This window comes from Mya arenaria, chromosome 12, assembly GCF_026914265.1.
Source record: "Mya arenaria isolate MELC-2E11 chromosome 12, ASM2691426v1".
Taxonomy (NCBI): domain Eukaryota; kingdom Metazoa; phylum Mollusca; class Bivalvia; order Myida; family Myidae; genus Mya; species Mya arenaria.
Window position 1 is genome coordinate 11,428,196 of NC_069133.1, and position 27,877 is coordinate 11,456,072.

General features: G+C 37.0%; 1 protein-coding gene across 3 annotated transcripts; it reads right to left on the reverse strand.

Moving 5' to 3' along the window:
* Nucleotides 1-3,526: 3,526 nt before the first annotated feature.
* LOC128212426 (lysine-specific demethylase 3A-like) lies at nt 3,527-27,846 on the reverse strand. 3 transcript variants are annotated; one of them, XM_052917883.1, is made up of 15 exons: nt 26,735-27,846; nt 24,536-24,737; nt 23,145-23,237; nt 21,990-22,145; nt 18,123-20,141; nt 16,977-17,147; nt 13,802-14,192; nt 13,417-13,615; nt 11,293-11,510; nt 10,386-10,513; nt 9,771-9,939; nt 7,602-8,585; nt 7,056-7,277; nt 6,298-6,563; nt 3,527-5,957 (listed from the first exon to the last, which is right to left on the reverse strand). In XM_052917883.1, exons 1-15 carry the CDS (start codon nt 27,844-27,846, stop codon nt 5,565-5,567), a joined length of 6,723 nt encoding a protein of 2,240 aa, XP_052773843.1. In that variant the 3' UTR covers nt 3,527-5,564. The 3 variants fall into 3 exon arrangements, with proteins under 3 accessions (XP_052773843.1, XP_052773845.1, XP_052773844.1); XM_052917885.1 differs by lacking the exon at nt 26,735-27,846 and adding an exon at nt 25,601-25,677; XM_052917884.1 differs by lacking the exon at nt 23,145-23,237.
* Between the last annotated feature and the right edge of the window lie 31 nt (nt 27,847-27,877).

Below are 27,877 nucleotides of genomic sequence, written 5' to 3' on the forward strand. Positions count from 1 at the left end.
TTAAAAATGAAAAGGTTTAATTTTAAAACACATTACGTTGCAGCATAGAAGGGAAAGCCGGGTTACACATGGAATATATTGGTCTGTATTATGGTCTCCGGTTATGCCAGCATTAAAGATATTTATTAATGATGGACATACAATGATGTAGCTTATGTAAAACATTCAGAAACAAACCGCTCATACCATACCTTATCATATAACCATTGAGAAACTAATGCGGTTGTTCCTTTCTTTCACAGGATAACAAATATGACTTCACTCCCCAAATATTCATATCATTGTACTTCCTAGAATTTAAGCTCATTTTTGGTAGGAACCCTCTGCTGTCATGGAGACCAGCATATGCACCAGGTCACTTCTGCCTTCTTAGAACTAAATGCTCGAATAGTTTCTTTGTATTGTTTAAAAGCTTATAATATGATTTAAAATCAAGTCAATTAGCCCCCAAGTAAAAAAGCCCCCATTTTGATCAAATAGCCCCCATTAACATTTTAAAATTGGTCAAATAGCCCCTAAAAAACGCCCCCACTTTTTAAATTTTTTTATATGTATGTATGCATACTTATGTTATTCCAAAACACCTTTAAACCTTTATTTTAACAAAATGAAGTGTAATTAACATTATTTGTATATTAATAAATCTGAAAATTTTACCAAGTAAGAATAACAAACGTTTTAAAATGTTTCTAAGTCATAAGTTTGTTTTTTGGTGTTTTTCTTTATTTTAATATTGATTACTTTTGCTTTAGCATACCCTTTAAGCTAAACACAAGTCTTGCTGAGTGATATTCAATGTATCTTTGATAAAAAGTGTAGTTTATACATGTATACATGTTTTATAGTCAATTTCATTGATGTTTTATATGCTCAGTTTGTAAGATTTAAACTGTGTGTTTAATTAGAACTTTGAGTGTATTAAAACATGCATTAATAGCAGTTTAAGAATTTAGAATGTCAAGTAAATGATATAAATTTTCAATGTTTTTATGATGTTTTCTGATTTTTACCCTTTAAGAGTACCCTTTAAGAGTATGTTTTGTGACTTTTTTGCTTTTTTTCTTTCTTTTTTTCGACCACCCGGTGGACATTTTTTCCAAAAATTCTTCTAAACAAAAAAATAAAAAAGGAGTGGCCTGAATATGAAAATCTGCGACCTATTTTTTGTCAGCATTCATATATGACTGGTTTCCATGCATTTTCGCAAAAATTGGCTCGTTCCAAAATTAAGGAACAACAAGAATATATAATTTATAATTTTGAAATAATTTACACATTATTCACATCTTTTAAATACACATTTACATGTACAATGTATGGTAAAATGTATTATGTATTCTCATTGTACAATACAATTTACATTAACATAGATAGGGGAATGTACATTATATGTCAATACATAGTCCTTATGCAGCTGTCACTAATCTTCTGTTTCATTTGTTTTTGGGACGGTGTGCACATATATAGAGGGAATCTTTTTTAGCAAGCCGGTGTCGGTCAGATCGCCAGATCTGTACAAGTCCCATGCAGCGAACACACGTCCCTGCATGGACCTGTACACTGCCTTCTGGTTACGCTGCAAGTGTTGTTCCAAGACCATGCGGATATATATACACATATCTTAAAAAAAAATTCAACTTACCTTCAAATATACATTCAAATATCTTAAAAATACTACAACTTACATTCAAATATCTTAAAAACATTACAATTTACCTTCAAATATAATTTCAAATAAAAAAAGAAGTGGGGGCTATTTGACCAAAATGGGGGCGTTTTGACCAAATTGGGGGCGTTTTGACCATTTTTTTCCAAGTGGGGGCTATTTGACCAGAAGTGTGCGGGCTATTTGACCAAAATGGGGGCTATTTGTCTTGGGGGCTATTTGACCAGGTTCCTTTAAAATACTAACAGTTTAATATAACTGGCAGTTGAAATCTAAAATAACTTTTATTTAACACATTTCTACAAATTGTTTTCAAATTTATAATATTTAAGTACCAGGTACTTGACCCTTAGCTTTTCTGCAGCACCATGTCCCTTTTAAACCCTGACTGAAACCCTAGATTTACATTCATAAAAGCTATAAAGCCTGCAAAGGATGGCCTTAACCTTCAGATGAGGATTTTCTTCACATCCCAAAACAATGTGCACTTTTCATCCTGTCCGTTTTTCTGCAGCACCCTGGCTATTTTAACCCTGGTTTAAATACTAGTGTATTGTTCCGATGTTTACGTGACAAAATGGTGGCCGCCGTAACGGAGTTGCCTTACCCACGACTTCCCAGGCTAAGAGTCGGGACGAGTCATCTCGGATGGGAAAGTAATGTAATGTTCCGCTGTAGGCGGAGGTGCGTTCTTAATGTAGTGTTCCGCTGTAGGTGGAAGTGCGTTTGTAGGATGTTGATGTACTTAATTATATGCAATTTTGCAGAACGAGGTCTCCGTGTGGATGGAGACTACATGTATATGTATATAAAAGATCAGTCGAACCCTTCAGGGTTGAGCATGCTTTTCTCTGAAGGGCCTCGTTGAGCTTGCAGGTTAGACTAGATTACATTCATAAAGGATTCACTGAATAAACCTGTTATATAAGCCCTAGCTACTATAAATATATGTAATACACTTACAATGAAAACTGCAATGGTTGACCTTAACCTTTCAGCTGAGAATTTTGGAATTGTACCCACAGCACATTTCTTGATGATGCTCGACAAGAATATAAACATCGATTTAAATCCCCTTAGCAGTGACAAAGTCAAACTGCTATAAATTCTCTATACCCCAGCGGTAATCACCAATACTGCAAAGTGTGACCTTGACATTTGAACTGAGACCATGAAAGCTCCTTCAACAGTGCTTTCCAATTCTGTAGCTTGTTTAAATACGGTATTGATGACCTTTGAGCTGTGAATGTGTTGGATGGAACACACATAGCAAAGACACGAATGTGAGCCTAGCTCTGCCTCATCACTTGACGAAGGTTGATTGTCAGAAGTTGACAAAGTAATCCAACAGATTATAAAACCGTGTATCCTGGTATTATTCAATGAGGCAATTTTATCTCTTGATTGGTAAATTGAATGGTTGAATGAAGACCAGTGTCATGTCAATTCTTTGCGCCAACACAATCCTTCATGATATACATGCTCTTGCAATACCATTGTGAATATGCCCACCAATAAATACTGTATTGTTCCAATAGAATAAATGTATACTCTGATTCCTCTAAAACGTAGTCATTGTGATTCTGTACGCAAAGTCATGTATTCATGATATTTACTATCTATATTCCAGTGATGCATGAAAAACACATACATTTTATGTGTTTCCACATTTGTTATTGATATCAGTAGGTTGAGGTAAAAAGTTTTATGAAAACTGCCCATACCATGACTCAAGAGTTTAACATAGGACCATGAAACTTCAGTGGTAAGTAGGTTGCCCTTGACCAGAAGATGACCCCTATTGTAACTGAGGTCAGTAGGTCAAAGGTCATCATTTAAAATGTAAGAAAGACAAGGCAATTTCACATTAAGAAATCTTTTATTAGAACAATAAAATGACCTAGATCATTCTAGCATGTGTTATATTGTGTCCCCATTTACTGGGCAAACAATACAGCCTTTATATAGGAAGTATATGCTAGATTTGTTTTATATAAAAATAGCTCTATAGCTTATTTACATATAACAAGGATGAAATGTAAATATGAAACAAAGTGGATTGACAATCAATCTAAACAATGCTACTGTAAGATAAACAATCTTATAATTGAGATAACAAGAAATAACAAATACTCCATTTTTTTGGCAATTAAGAACATTACCAAACTTGAAGCTATATTTATAATTTATACAATAATTCATCATCGACTACTAAAACAGAAATAAGCACAAGTTTAAAGGTTTCATGTGAAGGATATAGTAACCCTCCAAGGTCAATAAAAGTCTGACTAATTTATACGTTTACGTACCTAACCTTACACCAAAAGCCAAACAATAACAAAAATGAGGTAAAACCAAAATATTTCAATGCAAAAAAAAACAAGAAAATGCGTGGACTCACTATTTAGAATACCATTTCTTATCGAGAAAAAATTGAAAAAATTCTATATATTAAGCAATGCAAAAAAGAATGAAAGAATTAACACAATTAAAACACTGATACTGAACACAAGTTGCATTGACCGTGAGAAGTTCTAAGAACGTTGAGACAGAAACTTGACATTGATTTAAAAACAGTTAGCGTGAGAATCGTCAAATCAAGTTTGCCCTACAACAGTCTTCCTAGGCTTGGCAATGTTTGATGAGGATTGGTCGATGAAGTTGAATGTTCATACGCGTGGTGGGAAACGATGTACTGAGTACATTATTATGTAAAGCACTGCATTTTATACCTCTAACAAGCACGGTTTGGAGTGATTACCTTGCGTACCAGTAAATCACTTCTCATAATGATATAAGTAGCAAATTAAGGTTTAAATGACTTTCTGTAATACAATTACAAATCTTTCCTCTATGCATTATATGACTATCGTAAATATTGCAATATTGAACGCAGAAAACTTCCAATCAGTGTCTTACTTACTCTGTTAGTAAGGGAACCTGTTAAAATCCTTGATACATAAGAATGAGTACAAGATAACATGAAAAATGACTGAGATCAGTAGGAAAATTACAACATAACATTATCTCCCCCTGATACATAATATTTGCTCCCAAAAACAAGGGGAGGATAATAAATCAACCAAGTGCTCTCCCTTTAATAAGAGGTTACACATTAGCCGATTACAATTATATATCACAAAATATCAGCATTCGCAGCGTAATCTAGTAATACAATGGCTACCAATCCAGTTATTTGAAAGCGGTTAACTCCACGAAGCTTGAGTCATAGTACAAACAACATCTACCATCGTTATCACAAGGAATGTTAAAATAATCCCAAAGTTGGCTAACATAGCACAGTCCTGTCTGGCAAAGCCATTGGTTTTCCTTCATAAACAAGGACTACAATGCACAGTCAAATCCAGTTTTAACAATATTTGGTTTTGGTCATTAACAGAATGTACAGGAACTTGAAGCACTTATATGCCAGTAACAACACTTGTACGCTAATCCCCATTTCTCTGTGAAGTTGGAAACAGTGGTTTAACACAGTAAAACTATTGTTATGTTAATCCTCTTCTCTATAAAGTTAAACACATCAGTTTAACACAGTACAGCATATGTACAGTAATCTCCTTTTCTCTATAAAAGTTAGAAACATTGGTGTTACGCAGTAAAACACTTCAACGTTTATATCCTTTTCTCTATAAAGATGGAAACATTGGTTTAACACAGTACACAGTTTTACTGCTCACTTCTCAATCTCATTTAACGAGTCCTGGATAATTTCATAGAACATTGTGACTGTATCACATGTCACAGTCTGTGTGTGTGTATTAAGGTCAAAATCGAGAACACCAGTCCAGGACAGTGTATTGCTCTTTAACTTGGCCACTTCCATGTTAAGTCCGCACAATCAGGAATACCATCTCTACAGAATGGCTTCTCTTCACTTTCAGTCCTCATAATCCTCTGGTTCGGCCTCCATTAGCACAGCGGAGGAGTCTTTCACAGCATGGTAAACTATATTCTTAATCTGTAGCTTATCCTCATGATTTGAGTGACCCGAGGAGAGATCTCGGAATTCTTGAGTCAGCTGAAAACAGTGGTGAATGTTTTCAGGGGAGACAAAGTCCTCTGCGACCTTGATGCAGTTGTTGAGGTTGCGAACCTGATGCGGGGCACCCGCAGGGATGAAGATGGCGTCCCCTAGGCACTGGAGGATGGTGTAACCGAGGACACCGTACTCGCAGGCTAGACGTTCCCTCAGTTCCTCATCTAGGTACCAGGATTGGTCGTGTATCGGGTCATGGTGCTGTTCGATTTCCTCTCCTCGCTCCTTAGCCACCTGAAAAAAGAACAATCTAAAATATAGAACTGTTTTTGTATATATTTTTAAATTTAAAACTCATTGCATTGATATTCAGTGATTTAATACAGTATGAACTTCTGCAATTTTCTAACCTCTTTATACTCAGTAATTGCAATTAGAACAGGCCACAAAGCCCTACACTGGTCAAATGTTTGCCAGGCCAAACTGAATTTTATGGAGATGAGCTGTAGCAACTCACAAGCCATGCAGTGATGTTTGAATTTAGGCTTGTTGATTCAAAAGCCTAACTTCGATAACTGTCAACTGAGTTTAATATCAATAAGCAATATCAGTAAGAACACTTATATATTATTACCTTATTCAGAAAATCCCTAATTTTGTCAGCATCAACTGCGTCAAATATGTGCCAGAGAGCGCCCGGCGTTTCACGGACCTCACGGATGCGACGTTTGGTGATGGGATCACACTGGGCCATCTCCATGGCCTTGATGGTCTCTGCATCCTTCTCTACAAAGCCACGCTCCTCCTCGTCCAGGTAGCCGACATGCACCATGACATTGGTGGCATCTGACACGTCAAGATGGAGGTTTGTGGTGCCCTCCTGGGGGTGCTGGGCGGAACCTGGGGGTAGAAAGGAAATTTAGTATCATGTCATCACTCAATCAAAGCAAATGTTGTTTCATAGACTAGATTTGGTTGAATACCTCAATACTGGTTTATTTATTATTTGATCACTTAAAAACATTCTTATCCAAGGAACAACAAAATACAATAAAATAAGACAATAAATAATGGTTTTATTTCCAGGTAACCAACAAGTGACCAACTGATATTATACCAGGGATTTATTAAGCTCTGAATACCAAGTCATACACGCATTGTGTTTCTCATTCTTCTTTAACATTTGCATTAGCAAGATGATTGGATGCATTTAAAACAATGTAAATATAAGACCTTGGACTACTGGTTTATTGCGTGAGAGTCATGGTCGCAAAGAATACAAGTACAATGAACCCAGGAATATAGTTACCAATATATGAGACTCAAATTGATCTACATTTCTAACAAGAGACATCAATCTAAATGGATCAAACACCATTCTCGACAACTCACCATAAGCAATGTACATCTTGGGCCCAAGGTCGGGCTTTACGAGGAAGTCTGGAAGGCGGGCAACCAGGTTGAGTTTGCCATCCCTACGCGTATACTCAGGGAGCGGGAGGGCCTGCATGAGGTCAGCAAACTGTTGGGGCAACACATCACTAAAGTCGTCTCCTGGCGGCCAGTCCTTCAGCTTCAACAACATTGGCGTACCATTCTCGTCTACAAGACGCTCTGGAAAAGGCAAACATGATTGTTTAAATATAGAACAATTTACAAGTGTTAGATTTCTGTGCATAATAATAAATTTAATGCAATTTTTATTTAATTCAACTGTAAAATCATTCAATTAAACAAAAACAACAACATAAAAACTAATGCAACAACCTCAGACACCTTGAAAAAATCTCAAGGGCCAAACTAAATTGAGTGAGTAATAATTCAATTTACTTAAATGGGTTCACATAAGTTTGCTCTTAAAAATAAATATTAGTATGAATTCCAGATATAATTCAGTATGGTAGAGCAGCAGCTTTGATAACTATAGAGTCAACTCACCTTCCACACAACCAAAGCCATCCCAGAAGTGCTTCATGGGATGTCCAACCACCAGGCAGCTTGTTCTGCAGTTGATAAGGTCATTTTCTACCTCCCCAAAGTGTTTGGTGTAGAATGCTGGCTTCCAGAGGTCATGGTTGATGTATTTGTCCACTCCAGATACGAGCACAGGCTGACCTCGGCGCCACTGTTCCATGAAGATCTTCTGGTTACCACGGTGACGGGAGTCATGAAGACGCAATAGACGGCCATCACACAACCAGGAATGGGGCACATCCGCATAGATCACACTGGTTTCCGTGAGGTTGTGAACAATTATTGGTGTTTCTCTAACTAACATGTGACTGCTCACCTTTGGGGTGTAATGAAGCAATTTCATTGGTTTTTCACATTCAGTTCCAGCCAGAATTTCTCCGGCCTTCTCATAGTCTTTTGGTGTCTTTTTCTCCACTACATTTTTGATAATGTCATTTAATGAAGAATTCACATTTTTGGACTTTTTCTTATTGGTTTCAGAATTATTTTTCACTTTGCCCCCTGCTGTCTTCGTTAAGAGTTCTCTAAGAGTTGAACAACTGGATGGTAACTTTTTCTCACTACTGCCTGGTGACACAGGTTCAGTGATAGGATTATACGACTTCCCATTCTTTCCATCCCCCTTTTTATTCAAGAGAGGGGATTCACTTCGGTCCCTAGTTTTCTCCGAATCCATCGAGGCCACATCGGCCAGTAGACTAAGTGGAGATGTATTGTCTGGATTGTACACAGAGTTTTTAATATTGCCGTTCTTTGTTTTACCCTTCTCTTCCTCGTTATTGACACCATTCACAAGCTTCTTCTTGGGAGATAAATGTTTGATGGCTTCCGAGATCTCGTTTTTAATGCCGTTTTTCTTGGCATTCACCTTTGGACTGCATGGGCAGGTTTTTGCCATACCCCACTTGTCTCTAACTTCGTGCACCAGTCGGCCAACTTCCCATAAAGCTGAAACAGACGATCATTTTTTATTTATTTTTTACCCAAACTTAGGCAAACACATACATCAAGTCTTTGGGCTGGCTTTTGTCAACAGTCTAAAAGCAATAAATAAATATTCACATCTAGGTGTAGATATCTTTCAAAGCTTAAAAAAGACAAGTGGCTGGCACCATCAATTTGAATTCAATTATCTGTCTGAAACCCAATTACAGGTTTCACCCAAAAATAAATCTCTACCAATGCATTATTCTGTTACTCAAGCCTTTTTTCTGCGTAAAAATGCTCAGAAATCTAATCAATCAGACTCTTCAGAATTTTTTTTATAATCAAATTCTTTTCAATTCATTTATGTGTGTACAGCTGTCTACAGCAATCAAAGCCTGAAGGAAAAAATGCTTCGGTGCATTTTCTTTACATGATTTTGGCTTATAACAAATCTGTTTATAATGATCATCTGATTTCAGCAAGCTGTCACAAGATCTTCTAAATACATTCAAGTTACGGTATGAAGAATTGATGTAAAATATATGCAATGATGTGGCCTCTGAGCAAGCATAATATAGCGAATAGTAATAAATATTATAATTAGATGAAACAAGTATTTGCATTAAGAGGTAATTATCATTTGATATCATCCGCATTAAGATGCGGTAATTCAGCCACATGACTTTATCATACATATACTTAAAATAACTGAATTTGTATGAATATCAGTAACATCTGTTTTAGTATTAAATAAATATCAAAAAGAAGAGCTGCTTCATTGATAAATATTGGGCCAAATTTTCAAAACTTTGTTAAGAGTTAACTCCGTAACTCATTACTTAATTGTCGACTTTTAAAGGTGGAATATTTTACTATGTGCTCATATAATTAAATAAAACAAGGACTGCTAAAACAGTTACCTAAAGTCTTGTTATGCAAGTTATGTTCACATAAACTCATTTTTCAAATATCAATTTACGGCCATTCAATGCGTTACACTCCAGTTAGTCTAATGTCTATTACATATAATTAGTAAGACTCAAAATCAAGGGATAATAGTAAAAGAGTTCTAAGTGGCATTAAATACAGAAATAGAAAGAACTCTTTCGCTTCCCCCCCCCCCCCTAAAAGGTGTCCAGTATTTATTTAACATCTTGTTCAACATGTGTTAACATATCAAGAGTCACCAATATAATCAGAACTCACCATCCGAGGGTATAATCTGTGTGAGCATGAGTTTGTCTACGTTGTGAGGCTGACGGTTGGCACTGCACGTGAGCCACTTGCGTTTCTCTTCCTCACCCCCACCCGAACCATGGCTCCCTACATCCGAGTCCGAGTCGGAGTCAGACTCTTCACCAGACTGGGACTTCACCTGGTAAGGAAGATGGGGTAATATTATAGATGGGGTTATATTATAGAAAGAAAATTTCCAGTTATTTGAATAAAGATCCTTTTTTCTCAGTTAATATGATTAAATAGTTAAAAAAAAACTTCAAATCTGTTCAAATCCACTTCAGGCCCCAATTTCTCAAAGCTAACCTCGCTATTATTATTTTGGTATCATTTTTGTAATCTTGTCATTTTAAAGTTTTTTTTAGACTTTTAAGGGAAAGCCTGCTATGCTTAAGATTTTTCAAGAAATGGAGCCAGGAGTCTCTGCTATCTGCGAGGTCAAGGAATCTTATTCTGAATAGCCTTTATTCTTCTACATAAGCATGAATAATCAGTTGTCTAGCTATCTTTATATACCTGCTTTGCAGGACCTATGCTTTCGTATTCTTTCAATTTCTTTAACTTAAAACTGAACCAAAGACAAACCTTGTAGCAATCGAGGCAGACAACGAACCCACACTTGCGACACACCCAGTGCATGTTGAAGAGTGTCGTGTCACAAACATCACACATCTCCCGCACCCCTGTGACCGCTCGCTTCCACGCAATCTTAGCTGTAAAGGGAACAACCATTTAGTCTCAATGAACATATAATAGGTGTGTATATCGATTGTTTTTCATAACATGTCGGTTTTATTAGCTCGTACCTAAGACTTTCTAATGACCAAATAATGATGATGGCTGCTTAAGTACACAAAGTCATAGACTATAAAACAAGAAAACATCCAGGTCATAAAAATATAAATGAAGTTATCTCCCTTCCCCTATGAAATACATTATGTTGTATTAACTAGGTCATGTTTGTTTACATAAAATACACAATACTGCCAAAAGCTCAAGAAGTATGATTTATGTATTTAAGCTGGGATACTGGTAACTGACTACGTAATTGACACGTCATTAGAAATTAAACTGATGAAATAACAAACCTATCCATTTGAAAAGTAGACAACATTTAAACACCAATTCATTATTATTCAAACTATGATCAAGCATTTTAAATTTATTCATAACAAAACTGCAACCCAAGACGGGGCAGGACGAAAGATTGGGTTTCATTTAACTTACAATAAGAAGGTTAATGCACTATAAAATGCTTCTTTAGGATTGTTTTTACTTCCCATCCTACCCATTAAAAGAAATCTCTTTAATTATACCCAGTTTTTTTAATATCATTTAGTTAATGAATAAGATTCAAAACACCTTAAATATGTTTGAAATATCAATCATTTTCAAGGACACAGACGGACAATATCATCACATGCATTCATGTTATAATGCAAGGAATGATTAGATGTTCCATAACATGACGTGATAATCTGATAGAACCAACCATTATCTCCTGCGCAGATCTGGGCGTCTCTCTCCTGTTGTACAAGCTCGCAGAAATTGTCACCAATTCGATTGATTATAAACCGAGCCATGTCCACGTCAATTTTTGGTTCGATTATCGGGGACTTGGGTATCCAAGGGTCAATATCGTCCTGCTCTGCATCGCTGAGCTCAGAAAAACCATCGATGGTCACAAAGCCACGTTGACTGTATTTCAACCTGTAAAGAAATACGTCATAGTTTAGACATTTTTTTTTCTTTATGATATGTTATTACTTATAAGGTAACCAGTGGTCGAAATAAGCACAAGCCCACAAGGCCTGCACAGGTGAAATGCTTTCTGGGCTTACTAAAATTCTGGTTTTTATAAAACCAGGTTTGTTAAAAAATTTAATGCCAAGCAGTACCATATGAATTTGGGTCTGTTGATCCAAAAGACTAATTTCGATGACTGGGTAACAGTAACACTTTCTAGTCAAGTTTTTGTCTTTCAGCTCAATTATGAACAGAGCTATAGAGCTGATATGACTTATGATTCCTGGGTTGGATAGAAACCAGTACAAGAGACCATGAGAAAGTGCCCTGGTACAGATTGTATTGAAGACCTCTTGGATGAGAGACAGACACCGCCTTACTCCTGTCAAGGGTAACAGTTAAACACTTTATCAATGTTTCCAAAATTTTTTTTTTAATTAAAAGCCTGACCCAGACGCATAAATTCCGTTCTGATAGCGGGAACTACTTGCAATGGCACAGATCTCAAGTGAGCAATGTCTAAATCCTCTTGTTTACACTTCACATCATGAACGCTTGACAGAGTCATTTAGGTTTTATGCTCTTAAGTTAATTATCAATCCATGAAAAAACTTTGTTATGACATTTATGAGCGAAATTGAGAAGAATGTTGAGCTTATATCTAACAAGGCAAAAACTTTAACTAATAATACCCATTTATCAAGATCTGACAAAGTTTTTTTGTCTTGTTTTTATTTCAAGGAATAAAGTTTAAGTTCCGCTTTAGCTCAAGTTTGTTATTGATAGCAAAAACTAAGTTAAAAGATCTGTTAGGTAAATGATCAAATTCATTTTAAATCTTCTTTACAGCGACCATGACATGACATGGTACCGTATATGATCAAGAAATCTACTCTTTATTAACTTTATCTTCCCCATGTCTATGCTTGAATCATTCAAGGTTTTGATAACGACCAGGATTTGTAATGTTGACATATGTAATCTCTGTCACACCCAGTAACATGTTTCATGTCAAAATTGATAATAAAATTATGTACAGAACTCAACATGTTTAGCCATAACTGAAAAGTGTGTTTTAAATTGGGTCTATTGAACAATGCTTAGTTTTACAACGAACAAGACATTGTACATTTTACGCTCAGCTGGGTTCAGTCATGTTACTGAATGTATTACAGTCAGGTGGTTTCAGTCACATAATTGTACGTTTACAGTCAGGTGGCCTCAGTCACGTAATTAATCAGTGCATTAATGATGTGATTCATCCACTTCCATTCAGATGATGCAGGTCATCAATGTAATGACAAAGACAATGCAAGTTAAACGTATTATTGTTTTAAGTAAAATGATTTCAAGACAAAACAATAGTTAACTTCAATCTTTTGCTTTTGAGTAATAATATTCAGTTTTCCCATGTCACTTATTCAGATTTCATATTGACCCAGTTTGATGCATTATCTAGAACCAACATCTAGATGAGACTAATATCATTACACACCTCCAGTAATTTTATTTGGTGCAACTTACTGCCTTCTAAAGGCTGTTTCCCCTTGAGAAAAAATGCCAATTTTTCCCAAAAAATTATATTTTTTTCCCAATTTGATAAAAAAAAATAATCCCAAATTGAAAAATGCACATTATGTTAGTGAATAAAAAAGCAATGAATTTCTTGAAAAATAAACAAAATCTTGACAAGATTAACTCTTTCACTGCATATAGTGTGCTTAAAAAGGTGAAAACATGTTTATTTGCCATTATATTTGATATTTTGATCTGATTTTGTATTTTTCCCAATCTGACTTTTTTTCCCCAATTTGCAAGGCACAGGCGGTAATAATATTTCCAAAAATTACTGAGCTCAGATGTATTTTACCTTCTAAATGCATAGAATCTGCAGAAGATGTTGGGTACAGTTTTCCCTCGCTGTGTTGGGGTCATGCGGCACTCGCGACACTTCATCAGTTTGGGCGTGACCTCACTGCATGAACCATCTTGAAGAAACGGTTCACATGTCTTCCGCAAGTCGGCATCTGACAGCTTCACCAATGGTTTGGAAAATGTTGCTTGCTGGGCTGTAATATTAAATATTTGGTTCAGTAAATCAGAAACATACCAAGGGAGTAGAGTATACACACTTCAATTTTTGCAATAAAATAAGTTCAATAGTGGCACTTTTAAGTATTTAACCCTTAGAAAATTTATTATCAATCACTTTATCTGATTTGTGTAAAAGAGTGCAACATAATCTTATTACATACCTTTCATCTCTGTTTCCTTCAGTATAGAAGGCGGAGGCTGGTAAACATTTTCAATGGTTTCTACAATATCCTCTTCCATCTTATCCACAACTTTCTCCCCTTTCTTTTCTTTCAGCTGTTTATCCTTCTTTGTCTTCTTTTCTTTCTTCTCCTTATTTTTCTTGCGTTCTTTTTTCTCATTCTTTTTGGTAGATTCATTTTCTTGGGGTTCCTCTGCTGGACTGGTTTCCATATCTACAGGATTGTCAGACTTCTGCTCAGAACCAGACTCAAAGTCATATTTTTTGTCATACGCCTCTTCTGTTGGCTTGGATTCTTTCTCTTTCACAGTTTCCTTGCAGTGTTCAACAATCTTCTTGATCTGTTCTTCTGACATGTTGTCATTGGTAACCTGAAAAAAGAAGACATCAATGTTTAACATTTAAGCTCTAAGAGTAAAATGTATGTCTAAAATGAGGACTTTGCATATCAATTTGATACCTTATTAGATGTTTCACACAATTCCCAACATCAATGTTCATCAACGCATTTCATAACCCACTTAAGACGCCAATAAGGATGTTTAACATAGCAAAAAACAAGACCAAACGACTATTCAAACATCTGAAGATGGCTCATTAAGTTTGACAGAAGTACAGGTAACAAACCTTCATTTTGGTGAATCCAATCATGTAAGAATGAGGCATAAAGATCAAGATTGTTTGGCAAACATGGGAAAGACCTGTAATTATCTTACAACACAGACAGGTTGTGTTTTTGTCTACTCAAAACAACAGCCGCAATGTTTTTTAACAATTGAGGGGGCATCTCAAAGTTATCTAAATGATGCATCATAAAAAATAGTTTCCTAGTCATATCATAAAATCTGTCAACTTACATTTGATAAATGATATTTATTAGTCTAAAATGCCTTTAGGGACATTTGGTTTTATGCAGATCATTAAATTCATTTACATATTTTATGTTGTATAAATCCACCAGGTGTAACATATACAAGTCAAGCCAGGCCCTACAGATAAAATTATGAGATAATAATTTTCACAATAAAATTTTACAAAAACTCAGTTATTATCAATTGAACGCCAAATCAGTAATCTACCTGCCAAATATTTGAACATAAAATAATATCTAGTAATCTACAACCATGCATAAAATTTGCAATTTTTTGGCAATCAATGAAGGTAATGTTAAACATTTGCAATCTTTGAAAGCTTATATTTAGAATTGATATTGGATTTGATGGCTCACAAGTATCAATAAAACAATAATATAGGTTTAAAACTATTAATATGGCTAGATAAACGGAGTTGAAGTCATCAATGTAAATCAAGTTGGCGGTGTTACGCAATATAGTTTTCATTAAGATGACAAACTGCTACAGGAAATACGGACATTTTCTTACACATATTTGATACTCATGGCTAACAAGGATTAATGACCATTGTGACCTTTTTTCATACCTATGCAGACACCTAATTTATTAACTGTCACTGATATGGGATGGCTATGTGTTTGCCTAGTTGAAAACTCAACAATGTGAACTCACACTGAACCCACTTCAAGCCCCCATGGCCTTCAGAATGTGGACATTTCATTCCCATATGTCCGGTCATTTTGACACAACAAACACTGACAAATAAGCCTATGATAAGTTCATAGGGGATTATTTATAGGCAACAAGTCCAGGCATGACATGCTGGACTGCTTAAGGATTAAACATTATAGTCTTACAGTTCATCGGTGTATGGAAACATTTGGTCAGTACATTTTTATTGTTGCCTTGACCAAATGATTTCAAAACCAAATGAAGGACAATTCTAAAATATTCAATGTTGATATTTACATTTATTTGTAGTTTTTCTTTATGAATAACCACCTATAAGGCTGAATAATAATGCTCCAAAGACATTTATTATTCTTAAAAAATCAGCTAACTCGGCGCCTGGTCAGGTTCCAAGCTGTTTGCAACTCAGTCAATATATCCCCGAAGTTTTAAGTAAATTGAAAGAAATTTAGCCTGGTCAGGTTCCAAGCTGTTTGCAACTCAGTCAATATATCCCCGAAGTTTTAAGTAAATTGAAAGAAATTTAGAATAAACCAGACAACATTTTTGAGCAGACGACAATTTACCCAGCATGCAAAGGGTTAAACAGCAGCGGCGTCAATGACATTTGTTTAATAGACGTCACATACATATCCTGCTATGAAATATCACATGCGGTAAACGTGTACTAAATGTGTTCTATCAGAGGAATTCCAAAGATGCTGCATTCATCAGAATTTGAATGCAATTGAAAAGATAAAGATGCATTCACTTAAGAAAGCTTAGGTGTGTAAAGCGGTGTAGCAGTTTAAAAATTTACCCACTTTTAAGAACCAGACACTTCATTAGGAATCTTATCAAAGAAACAAGATTTCTGGCATGATGTTATGAGATTTTTATGGGAGTTTGTGGGTTGTTTCTCAGGCAATGAGAGGATTTCCTGGAAGTAAGCGAAGTGTTTACATTTGATGCTCATTACATAGGAAAGCTGATGGAAACCATATGGCATCGGCCTTTCTCCCGCTGGTTCTTACAATGCTTCAATGCCAGTACAAACCCATAAATATCAGGGAACCGAAGATAGATGTTTCCAAGGTTTCTGTTATGTCATTAGTTAACACAAGCTGTTTTCTAGTAGACACAAATAGTACACATTCCGTGAGTTGCTAACTGTATGATTAACAGTTGAGAAATATATTAACACATTAACAGCCAATGACAAAAACCTATTTACAGAAAGGATGAAGCAGGGCAAAACACCCAGGACTAGAATTTCTGCAGGTTTACTCAGGGAAAACAATGGCATTTGAGAAATAACTAAATTGAAATGGAATTCAAACATTGTCACTTCATTATTTCTTGGAAACAAGTTGGTCCTACTTGTATGAGTAGACAGATGACTTGGGAACCAGCCAAACAATTTTCCTAAACTCCACACCCTTTCTCCCAACGTAAGGCTGACTTCCATATAATTCACAACCTTTCGATAGATGAGAGAGAGGCTGATTGACTTCCATATTATTGACACCCTTTCTCCCAAAGTGTTTAATATGAGAGAGATGAGCTGACTGATTTCCATATTATTTACAGCCTAAATCCTAATGTTTTTGTCTAAGAAAGGGACTGAAGTACCTTATTTTTTGCAGCATCCTTGCTCCTTCGGTTTGTCTTTTTCTTCCCGATGGCCGTGCTGTTGACGCTGACTTCCTCTGTGGGTTGGTCCAGCTTAGCTTTCTTTGGGTTCACAGCTTTCTCCTTCTTGTTTTTTACTCGCTTACGACCATTTGGTCCACCGTCAGGGTTCTGAAAACATTTTTGCAAGAATGTAAAAAACCAAAATGGAACATAACAGTTACGATTGGATAGTTGTAAACAAAAATTCAATTTATGACAAGTTTTATAGCCATCCTCTGTATTAACATTTTTTGTTAAATGCTGCACTGATTGACCTATGAATGTTTTGACCATATAAATATTGTGGATGTTAACATGAACAGTAACAAAAGTTCAGACAACCCGTTTTTTTTATTCATGCGACCTTGACATTTCTAGATCTAACACTGTAAATGTTATCTCAGTTGAATAGGATACATCCTTGTTATTTAGAACAGCCATCAACACCTTTCAACATGCATGAGGAAAAACATCAATTACAATAACAAAACACAGCCAAGCTTAAGTACCTGTACAAATAAAATATGGAGAACAGCTTCACCGAGATAAAGAATTTTTGTAATCTCCCTGTTCATCAACCTGAAATCCCCCCCTCCCTCCTCATACATAATTCCCCAATGAAAATAAATGCTAAGTGCCCTACATTCAATACTTCATTATTTCTATAATAGTTTTGTCTTCACAATTGATTTCAATGAACAAGATAATAAGTTATGGTAATGTACAAGATGTTATTTTTCCGAACGCCTTAATTATGATCTAAATGCACATTTATGCCCATGATTAAGGATGATAATTTTTGTTTGTTTTTTTATCCCTGCTAAATGAATTAAGAAAAACTTTCCACCATAAAGCACAATCCATCATAAATTTTCAAGTCCATTAAAATCAAAATTTAGAGACATTCATAACAAATATGGATGAATTTTTTTTTTTTTTTACATCACTCAGTGGTTTAGTGTTTTTTCATAAAATAACAGAAGGCTGTGGTTAGAGCTGATCTAACAAGCCATAAAATCTACAGTGTTTACAAGCACTCCTCTCAGTAACTTGGCTGTTTAATTCCAGCTAATTAGGCGAACGTAAATAAATATTACTACACACCTGTGTTGTCTCTGCTTCTGATGCGGATGTCGTTGACTCGCCATCATTTGTTGGAGCTGGGGGTAGAGCTGGTGGGGTCTCCTTGCCTTCTGTTGGACCGTTAGGGACGGCCCCTTGGAGTGAACTGATGGGCGATTTAGAGCCCCCGTCCTTACTTGGTGATATGTAGGAACAGTTCACATAGCAAGTTTTCACATTGTCTTTATCCTCCCCAGTCGGACTACCACTAGATCCGTCCGACATTACTGGGTTGGAATTTGGGGTGGCCAGGAGTGGGTTTCCTGGTTTGGTCACATTTTTGTCATCCTCTGAATGCCTTTGTAACCAGGCTTTCTTCAGATTAGGGTGTTTGGCAGCGGGTTTGTTTTGTGTTGTGTTATTACCGTCTTGTTTTAAGTGAGGGGGAGGGCTGGGAGCACTGAGAGTGTCACTATCTGTATCCACTTGTCCATTTGCCGGTCGAGTATCGGCCAAGAAAAGGTTGGAACTACTGGCGTTATGTGGAAGATTTGCAGCCCCCTCCTGACTGGTGTTGGCTTGCTGTGCTGTGACAGGAGTACTCGACCGTTCCAGACTTGACTTGGGTTTGTATGGCTGGCCTTTCTGAGCAACAAACTGCTGTTCCAGTTCTTTTAATTGCTCTGGAGTCGGCTTTTTCATCTGCCCGTCTTTCTTTGCCAGGTCAGGGTCAGACATGAAAGCATTCTGAACAGTGTTCTCAACAAATGATTTAAAACTATCCATGAACCCTGTAAGACCACCAAGTCTATGGTTGACCACTTGTGTCACAGTTGTGGCTGTGCCAGGGTTAGCTTGTGACACATGCATTGCTGATGATGGAGTGTTTCCACTACTTGTGGTGTAGGGCGAGGGATTAGAGACTATCTGTGGTGTGGTATTTGGGACAGTCAAGTTGAGAGGGTTGTTGCTTGACTGTGACTGATTATCCCCACCCTTCTGTCTCTTCCTAGTCGCCCCCTCTTTCTGCCCTTTTCTCTTTGTGCCCCCTGTTTGACCCTGGGGGCTGAAGCTGGGCGACTGGGCAGCTCTAGGTACCTGGGCAGTGCCCGTCACAGAAACTGTTCTCTGAGACTCTGCCGGGTTCTTGGAATTAGTGGAATAGATGGGATTAGGAACAAGTCCTTGTGTGATTAGTCCATATGTGTAACTAACTGAGTGAGGTAATGACACTGGGGGTTGGGCTATTGCTGGGGAGAATGCTGCGGAATTTGAACTAGAATGGTGTGGGCTCGTGTTGGAGCCTGGGCTGCCTCGGTTTTTATTCACATTTGGGCTACAGCGATAGTCCATAGGCTGCATGACTGCAGCAGAGAGCTGCTGGGGGCTCGCAATCCGTAGCGGGCTTTGAGATCTTGAAGTGGGTTGCCGGGAAGGGTCACCCCTTATGAGATTATGCTGGTGGGCCAGGGCTGGGCTCATGCCATGGGACCCAGGGCTGGAATTGCTGGAGCGAGGCCTGTCCATGCTTCTTTCAGGGGTATGGGCCGGCTTTGGCTGGGGGTGAGGAGACATGTGGGAGGGCGGATAGTGGCCGCCATGAGGACTGGATGACTTTACAGTCTCACGCTTGTTTTCTACTATCACAGAACTGTGGGGTTTTGTGTCTTTTATCAAGGGAGGTGGCACTGATAACCCTTTCTTTGGTGACTGTGACCTCCCCAGTTTTGAATGTTCATAAGATTGCAACTGATCCGCCGAGATGTATGAAAACTTCTCCGGCTGGTAGCCATACAAGCTGAAGCTTGCCGTACCCACTTCCTGCTTAATGCCTGCCACATTGCCGGGCTCCACCTTGGGTTGAATGTGTCCTGGGTACACGGAGGGCTTCACGTCATGTTTTATGTCTGGTTTCTCATCCCCACGGCGGTGGTAACGCTGCTGCTGTTGCTTGATGAACTCTTCCTGTTGGTACATGAGTTCCTTGTGTTTGCGGTGGACCATCTCCTCTTGTCGACGCATCATCTCCGCTATCTTCCCGTCAGTCTCCAGCTGCTGCTCCTGAAAGAGAACAAAGTACATGTATGTATGGTAATAAACGTAAACGAAGTTCATATTTAAACACAATGTCATAAAATTTCTTATCAGCCACAGATAAATTGGTTTTAGTTCAAGAAAGTATTTATTAACAGCAGAACAATCAGTCTTTTGAATACCTGCTTCATCATGAGTGTCTTGCAAGATGTTCCTTACTGATATGCTAGATAAAATTGATTTGTTGTGTGGCCTAATTCTTTCATAACAAAGAGAAAACGTGCAGTTTTGAAGGTATGATTTCATCATTTAATCCAACAGTCCAACCTTTACAGATATTTACTCACTATTACATTCCTATTTTAAGTATAAAGTGCTCTCTCTATTTAAACACTACTTTCTAGAACAAAATTACAATTGATTTACATGTAGAATTTAGACAACTTTTTCCCAGAAATGTAATGTGCAATCAAGACCTTTTACAGGAATCTTTATAACGGAGATTGGCAGTTTTCCTGATAACCAATCAGAGGACATCTTCTCATTTCCGTAGCAACATGAGGAATGCAAATGACACTTTGGTAAAAAATATTCTCCATGGAAATGACAAATACAGGCCTCAGTCTACTTAAGAACATTAGAACTCAAATGGAAGAGCTATTTTTAACTTTCAAAACTAATCTGAAAGATTATTTAAACCACTAGAAGTTCCTTTCTCTGTTACAGATCAATACCAGACCCATTAAGATGTCAATAATTCAACCAGCGAAATGGATTAAATCTGATAGCTCTTTGTGACCGAAAGCCATTGACCTCTTAAAGACTCCAGCCATTTCCACATGGCAAGTCATTACAATATCTCCCTAAAGGACAAACAATAATCGAAAGGACAAACAATTATCGGAGAATTTCTTCAGGAGAACATTTCACAACCTACATACAGATGAAGAAAACCTAACACTTAGGCAATCAAGAACAATGTAATACAATCTCAAACAGCAGTTAAATTTAAATTTAAATTTCACTTTTGATCATTCATTACCACTGGAAATGTATTCAACTACGAAACATAAAAAAAAAAACAGCTGCATTATTTTTTTGCTGCTCAATCAATTTCAGTAATCCATTAATGGATTAGACAGGCAATCTCAACCATTATCAATGTAATGTTACGCATTATTTTCTTGACTAATCAATAGAAAATGCAGTGTTTGATTTTATACCTGCACTTTTCCCTAGCAATTCATCGATTGATTCTAGTCTTAATGTAAACTTCATAATTATGATTCCACCCACATTTAACGAAAAAAGCCAAACATGTAGGATTCCCATGTACCCTATCTCCAGTATTTCATTTTATGCCAACATATTCGACTGTCAACTCTGGCAATTAAATCAGCCATACTTCTTTTAACTTATTCAACCTTTGAAATTCTTCAAGACTACTACTTAAGGATCACTCACAAATCTTATATTTCGTAGGCTTGGTATTTTAAGCTACAATTAATGTCTGTAGGGGATATTATTTCTGTGCTTAGTGAAGCCGTCACATGAACGTATCAAGTGTTCGTTTAAGTTGATGTACATTTGGTGCAAACTCACTAACTTACAGAAATAAGCACTTGAATATTGGTTCCAAGTTTCACTTGGTTAACTTAATGAAGTATGAATCATAATAGCACACTAGAAACCGTGTGACAACCATGATAATGATGACCCTGACATGACATATTTCCATAGATGTTTGTAACCACATTTGTGTGAACTAGGTACTGCGCATTTATACAAAACTTCCATTAATTTGGAAATAAATAAATATACAAGCCATCAATTAGGGACTACAGTCTTCTGCTAACTTCGACCAATGAAAAATACCTGTTTAATTTTCTGCTCTGGCTGTATATCGCCCTGTATGGTGGCAAGGTGCTGGGGCGAGGGATGGGCGGGGTGGTGGGGGCTTGGGTGCTCTGTCTTGGGCTTCCCCGTACCCAGGGTGATGGACGGCTGGGGCCACATACCCGTCTGAGCAGCCTGTAAGGAGATAGAGGAAACATGTGAAGTCACATGGTCAAAAACTAGCGGGTCATAGTGTAAGAAATAGACTAATTGTTAGGTCAAGGTGCGTTAAATTACAGAAGGAAAAAAGTGTAAAGATCAAAGGGGCAAGTCTGTCTTATACAGTGATATATGTTTGCATAAACTAGATGCTAGAACCAAGACACAGACCATTCTCATAAATAATATAACATTAGTAAAAACAAGTTTCCCAATATCTATACAGCAGATTAACTACTAACAAATCTACTTTGTAACGCAAGATCATTCTATAAACAGCTATCGGACTTACAAACATAACAATAGTAAATATTTTACAACAAAGAAAGTAATCAATTCGCGGTGAGCTATATAAAAGGCTATTTTTTGTTCCGATTGACGTCATCACTAATAACATGAGTGCTATTTATCAAGGAAATTTGATATTCATTTTGCATGTAAAACAGTGACACTAGACTGGTTTTTACAGTCGATCATTAACATTTATTGGCAATATATAATCTCATGAAAATCAGGTTGACCTCGCGCAAAATATAAAATATTTATTGCTTTTCCTATAAAACACTCATATACGCTAACAACTGTTATTATTGTTTCGCATTTTGCAACACGCTACACAGAAATATGATGCCTTATGAAAGATAGGTTAGCACAATTGCTTCTGTTTTTAACCATGACATTTAAGGCCGTGTTCAGAGAAGATGAGGAATTTTCAATATGACAACACGATTTCTGTCACTAAAGTATGAAAGATGTCATAAATTTTCCTGGGCAGCTGCACAGTGATCAAAATAGGGTCATAAAAGGAATAACATTTGCAACAAGAGAAAGATTAAACAGGATTTCATGCCGATTCATAGTAAAGCCATGCTGAATAAACACACAAAACATCCACTTTGGCAGATTTTTTTTCTCTAATGAAACAACACAAAAATACTGATAGACACTGAGCGGTTGGTTTGTGCTGACTTTTACCGTGTATTTAGGGCGGTAGTTAGTATTAGATGTATACTGGTATCCGTCCTGCATTCCGGACTGGGGTCCTTGGTTAGATAGCGACTTCCAGTTCTTTATATGCAAATACATAGCAAACCTTAACATGCCCTTCTAACACAGTCTCAGCATCTGCCCTGTGTAAGATTTTCAAACAACCTGATTTCGGTCTGTCTACTTTTATGATTAATCTTTTAAATTTTGCACATCAAGACGCCCGTAAACTTATTATTGTATGTAGCATGTGAACCGGTCAAGCCTTTGTAATTTACATGCATTGTTAAATGCACCATAAGAGTGAACCAGTCATCTGTAATTGTTACTCACTCCTACACTTGACATTCAAGTCATTCAAGGTCATATGCACACTGCAACATTCCCCCCTTTTTCCCCATAGCAATAATTGAGTCATTGTTCCTTTTTTACATGATCAATACCAATTATTCAAATTTGGTTATGCCTTATCTGTCTTTCCACCAAATATGATCCTAAAAGGACTGTGACCTTCAACTTTGATCAGATTATTCCTCCAATTTTCTCATCACTGTGAGAAATGAACAAGGGGGGATATTAATTTGCTGAATGGATTCTTAACTCAGTAACCTTATTTCAAAATCGATTTTCCTTTCCAATGAAATTGAAAATCTGTTTCTGACTCATCAAATGACTTAATAACCAGTAGCTAATTGAATAAAACTGGGTAATATTTTTCAAAGGTTATCTTTCGGCTAGTTTGCACACAAAAGCGTAATTGATTGGTCAAAAGTAATTGACCAATCAATGATCAATTAAACATTTGGAGTAATTTTATCAAAACCAAAGAATTAATCGATTTCATACAATTGGCCACAGATTTAAACAGTCAACATGCATGCAATGAAATAGATGTGTGGTTAACCTACAGTAAACAATATCATTAGTCATGAAAACAAATAGTTTCCTGCTGGTAGAATATATTATATGACAAGGTCATAAAAGACAGTAGATATTGCACTTTTAGTTTTTTACAATCAACACTATTTCATCAGAATACAAGTCATAACAATGCCTTTGGCATTGGTAAGATTGACTTTTTAATTGTCAACAACTATTAAATCTTAAGCAACAATTATCATTTTCTGTACTTGTTATGCATAAAAAATCTATAGTCTAGTTGCCCCAGGCAAACATATAAATGTTACTGTTTGTGTTAAGCAAGGTTTCACAACCTTTTAACAACCTTGTAAAGGTGATAAGTTAAAAAGAAATAATAAAACGATCTTGACAAAGATTTACTATTGTTATTCCACTTAAGTTAATAAGTTAATTCTTAGTCATTAAAACCATTGATATTACAACTAGCAATGCTAAGCTTGAAAGCACCATCCACTTACCCGCTGGCTAGCCTGGCGAAGGGACTTGTCAAAGTGCTGGTCAACAGCAGACTGCGGGTCTACGGCACTTTCCTTTAAGATACGACTCCGTTCCCGCTCCAAGCGCTCCCTTTCCAGCCTTTCTTTTTCTTGTTTATCCCGTTCAGCTCTTTCCCGTTCCGCTGCACGTTCTGCCTCAATTTTTTCCCGTTCTCTGCGCTCTCTAAAATGACAAACCAATGATCTTTTGCAAAAAAACTATATTCCACATCTTTGATAAAAAAATAATGTACATTCCTATTGAACATTAAAATTTAGTCACCAATTTCACTAACTTGTTTTCATTTTAGCATGCTAAAATCAAAAGAATTATACCATTCAACGCACATGTGATATGACTAATCTCCAGTTGAAAAGCCAGCCATGTGGCCACCCATTCATGTATACATGTACACAGTAACCTGTCTGATACATGTACACACAGTAACCTGTTTGAATAGCTGAGTGCAGTGGAGCAAAAATAATCCCTTCACAAGCTATCTGTTTCAATGTACATTTACAAACACATGCACAAATACTACAGTACAATGGGATTAGCTGGCTTGCATTAGGAAAAACTGTGATAAAATCATGCGACATTTTGTGTAAGAGTCAAATGACAAGACCACAAAAAATCTATTTTATTTCTGCCATATCTTTTCATGATAACTTTTCAAACTGATAACAAATATTTTTGACATTGAAATATGAGCCAAGATTTCACAATTCAACCTTTCATTTCATCTCATTGAACAAATAAATACACCAGCATTATGTTAATACAAAGTCATGTACCATGAATAAATCAAACATAAATCTATGCAAAGCCAATATTATCCTAGATTGGATACAAGCCGATTGCAGCTTAGCTTGTAAGAAAATAATCACATATTCCTCTTCATTGTTGAAAGCTAACGTTGGCAAAGTAAAAAGTATGACCTACTGTACATGAGAAATGAGTCTAACAATGAAAATACATCAAAACACCCTTCTTAAACATGCACAACATCATGGCAATGTTAACAAGAAAAGAAAATGATTAATTACCTGTATTCAAAGCCAACAACAAAAGTTAAAACTTGCAACAATTTGCACAAAAGCTTTCTGTCAAGATGGCGACTGTAGCGTAAGACTGATCAATAGTGAAGCAAGGTGAAGGTCGTGGGGGGAAATGAAGGCGGCCAGATAATATTCACTGGGGTGTTATAATACCAGATACTAGCCTGGTGTGCCATTGATTTCCTTCATGAGCATTACTAGACCCCATAGTAATCACATCATTTATGTCTATAAAAGGGTAGACTCGGTCTATTCAACAGCCCCGTTTTGAATTTTCAAATCGCGAGATAAAGCAGGAAGATAAATATGAAGTCATGAACACAGATATAAAAAGGCCTTTCAGCTTGAACGCCTTTCAACTTTTTAAGTAAACAGTCTCAAGGACTCTTTTCAGCACTATATTCTCTATTTTGCAGGCCACGCTCTCAATTACATGGGAACCCCATCCTCTTACAATGAATTTTTTTATATTTTTAAAAAAGATATTGCCACTTACTTGCTTACATTGTGCAGTTATTGTGACGAGAATAAGCCATTGTTTCAAAATATGTTTGCACTTGAAAATGACAGATTGTCACGTAAATGAAGTGAAAAACGGAACATAATAATTAATGAGATGCAATTGAAGTTCTCATTTCCTACACAATGACAATATCAAGTGTTTTTGCCGTTTTATTACAGTCAAAAGTAGCTACGAGTATTTCTTTTGAATGCTAATTTCTGTTAGCCGATGCGTTTGTGAACAGAAATTTGATGCAAATTACATCATTTTTTAGTTTAAAAAAGATTCTCCCATCTGTTAACTAATGAATGTGCCACCAGCATTGAGAAGTTTATTTACATAATTGAATATGCAATTTGACCATCACAAGCAACAGATGTCTTATTATCTTAATGTCGGTAGAAGAGTATAGATTTTTTTTTTCATTAATAAGCATAACATAATGCAAATTTGCTGACGCGGTGCGGTTAAATTAGAACGATGACAATCCCATGTCCCTATGTTCTACATGGAATATGTGAACACCTTCAAACTTGCTTAAGGTAATCAGCATTTATATCATCATTCACAGATTTAAAATTAGCGGCAAAGAATTACAATTTTTTTGTTTCAAATCCTACCTGTCCATTCTCTCTTTCTCCATGCGTTCCCGATCCCTCCGCTCGCGTTCCTTCCGCTCCCTCTGTTCCCGTTCATGCATACTTCTTTCCCGTTCCATGCGTTCCCTCTCCAGCTGTTCCTGTTCATGAAGTAGCCTCATACTGCCCACGAGCTCATCATGCTGCTTGGCAAGGAGCCAGGGTGGGGGTACGGGCAGAGACGGGTACTTCTGCTGCCAGAGGTGCTCCAGCTGGGCCTTGGTGAGCGAGCCCGTACCCCGAGGAGGGTAGGACATGGAAAGGGCACTATTGTACTGCTGGCTTAGGGCGGCAGCCAGGTGCTGCTGTTGTACAAACTGCTGGTGGAGGGCCAGGGTTGCAGGGTCCAGCTGGTGAAGCCCTGGAGGCATCAGACTTGATAGTGAAGCCCCCGGGGGTAGGCTCGCTCCAAGGGCTGACATTGGGTACGCTACTGATGGAATCACAGGAGTCCGTGACTGGCGCTCCAGACCACTGGAAAGTGGCGTGGAAGTCATGCCTACACTTGATGGTCGAGAAGCTTGAGTTGGAACTGGCTGATGTAATGCAGGATATGAAGACTTGTGAGAATTATGCATACTGGGTACATTACTTCTCACCGGATTCTTGCTCATTAACTCTGGATCACGGTATATTTGCAATGGTTCACTTTTGTCAACTATCAATGGGCTTGAAGCTGGACTACTTTTCACACTTTTCAAATCATCGACCCTGGAACCAGGTCGACGGGCTTCATCCCCACTGAGTCCTGAACTACACCTGCTGTCACTGCTTCGTGACTGTGAACGTTCTTCCTGAGAATACACGCTTGAAGAGTTTGTACTATGTGAACTTACGCCTGAGGTTGTGTTACTTTTGAAGTCTCGACTACCTGCCACTAATTCTGGTTCAGATGAATTAGACACAGGTGATAACAATGAACTTGATGTGGAAGATAATTTATCGTCACCATTTAGAGAGGTTAATTTCTCTGCACGAGCAAGTTGATCAGTCACAGATTGGTTTAAATCTAAATTTTGGGTGGAAATACCACTATTTTGAGGTGTCTCTGTTAAAGATGCCCCTGCTAATTGTTTCTTTTTTATAAAGTGCATATTATTATCCCCTAATTCATTGACTGTTTCT

Bases quoted from the DNA above. Each gene is read 5' to 3' on its own strand.
- LOC128212426 (XM_052917883.1), bottom strand. From the start codon at position 27,846: ATGCACTTTATAAAAAAGAAACAATTAGCAGGGGCATCTTTAACAGAG. The intron at 20,142-21,989 runs GTATTTTTCATT...GTTCTCTTTCAG, and splicing joins CAGAGCAGAAAATTAAACAG to GAGCAGCAGCTGGAGACTGA. The intron at 13,616-13,801 runs GTATGTAATAAG...TTAATATTACAG, and splicing joins GAAGGAAACAGAGATGAAAG to CCCAGCAAGCAACATTTTCC.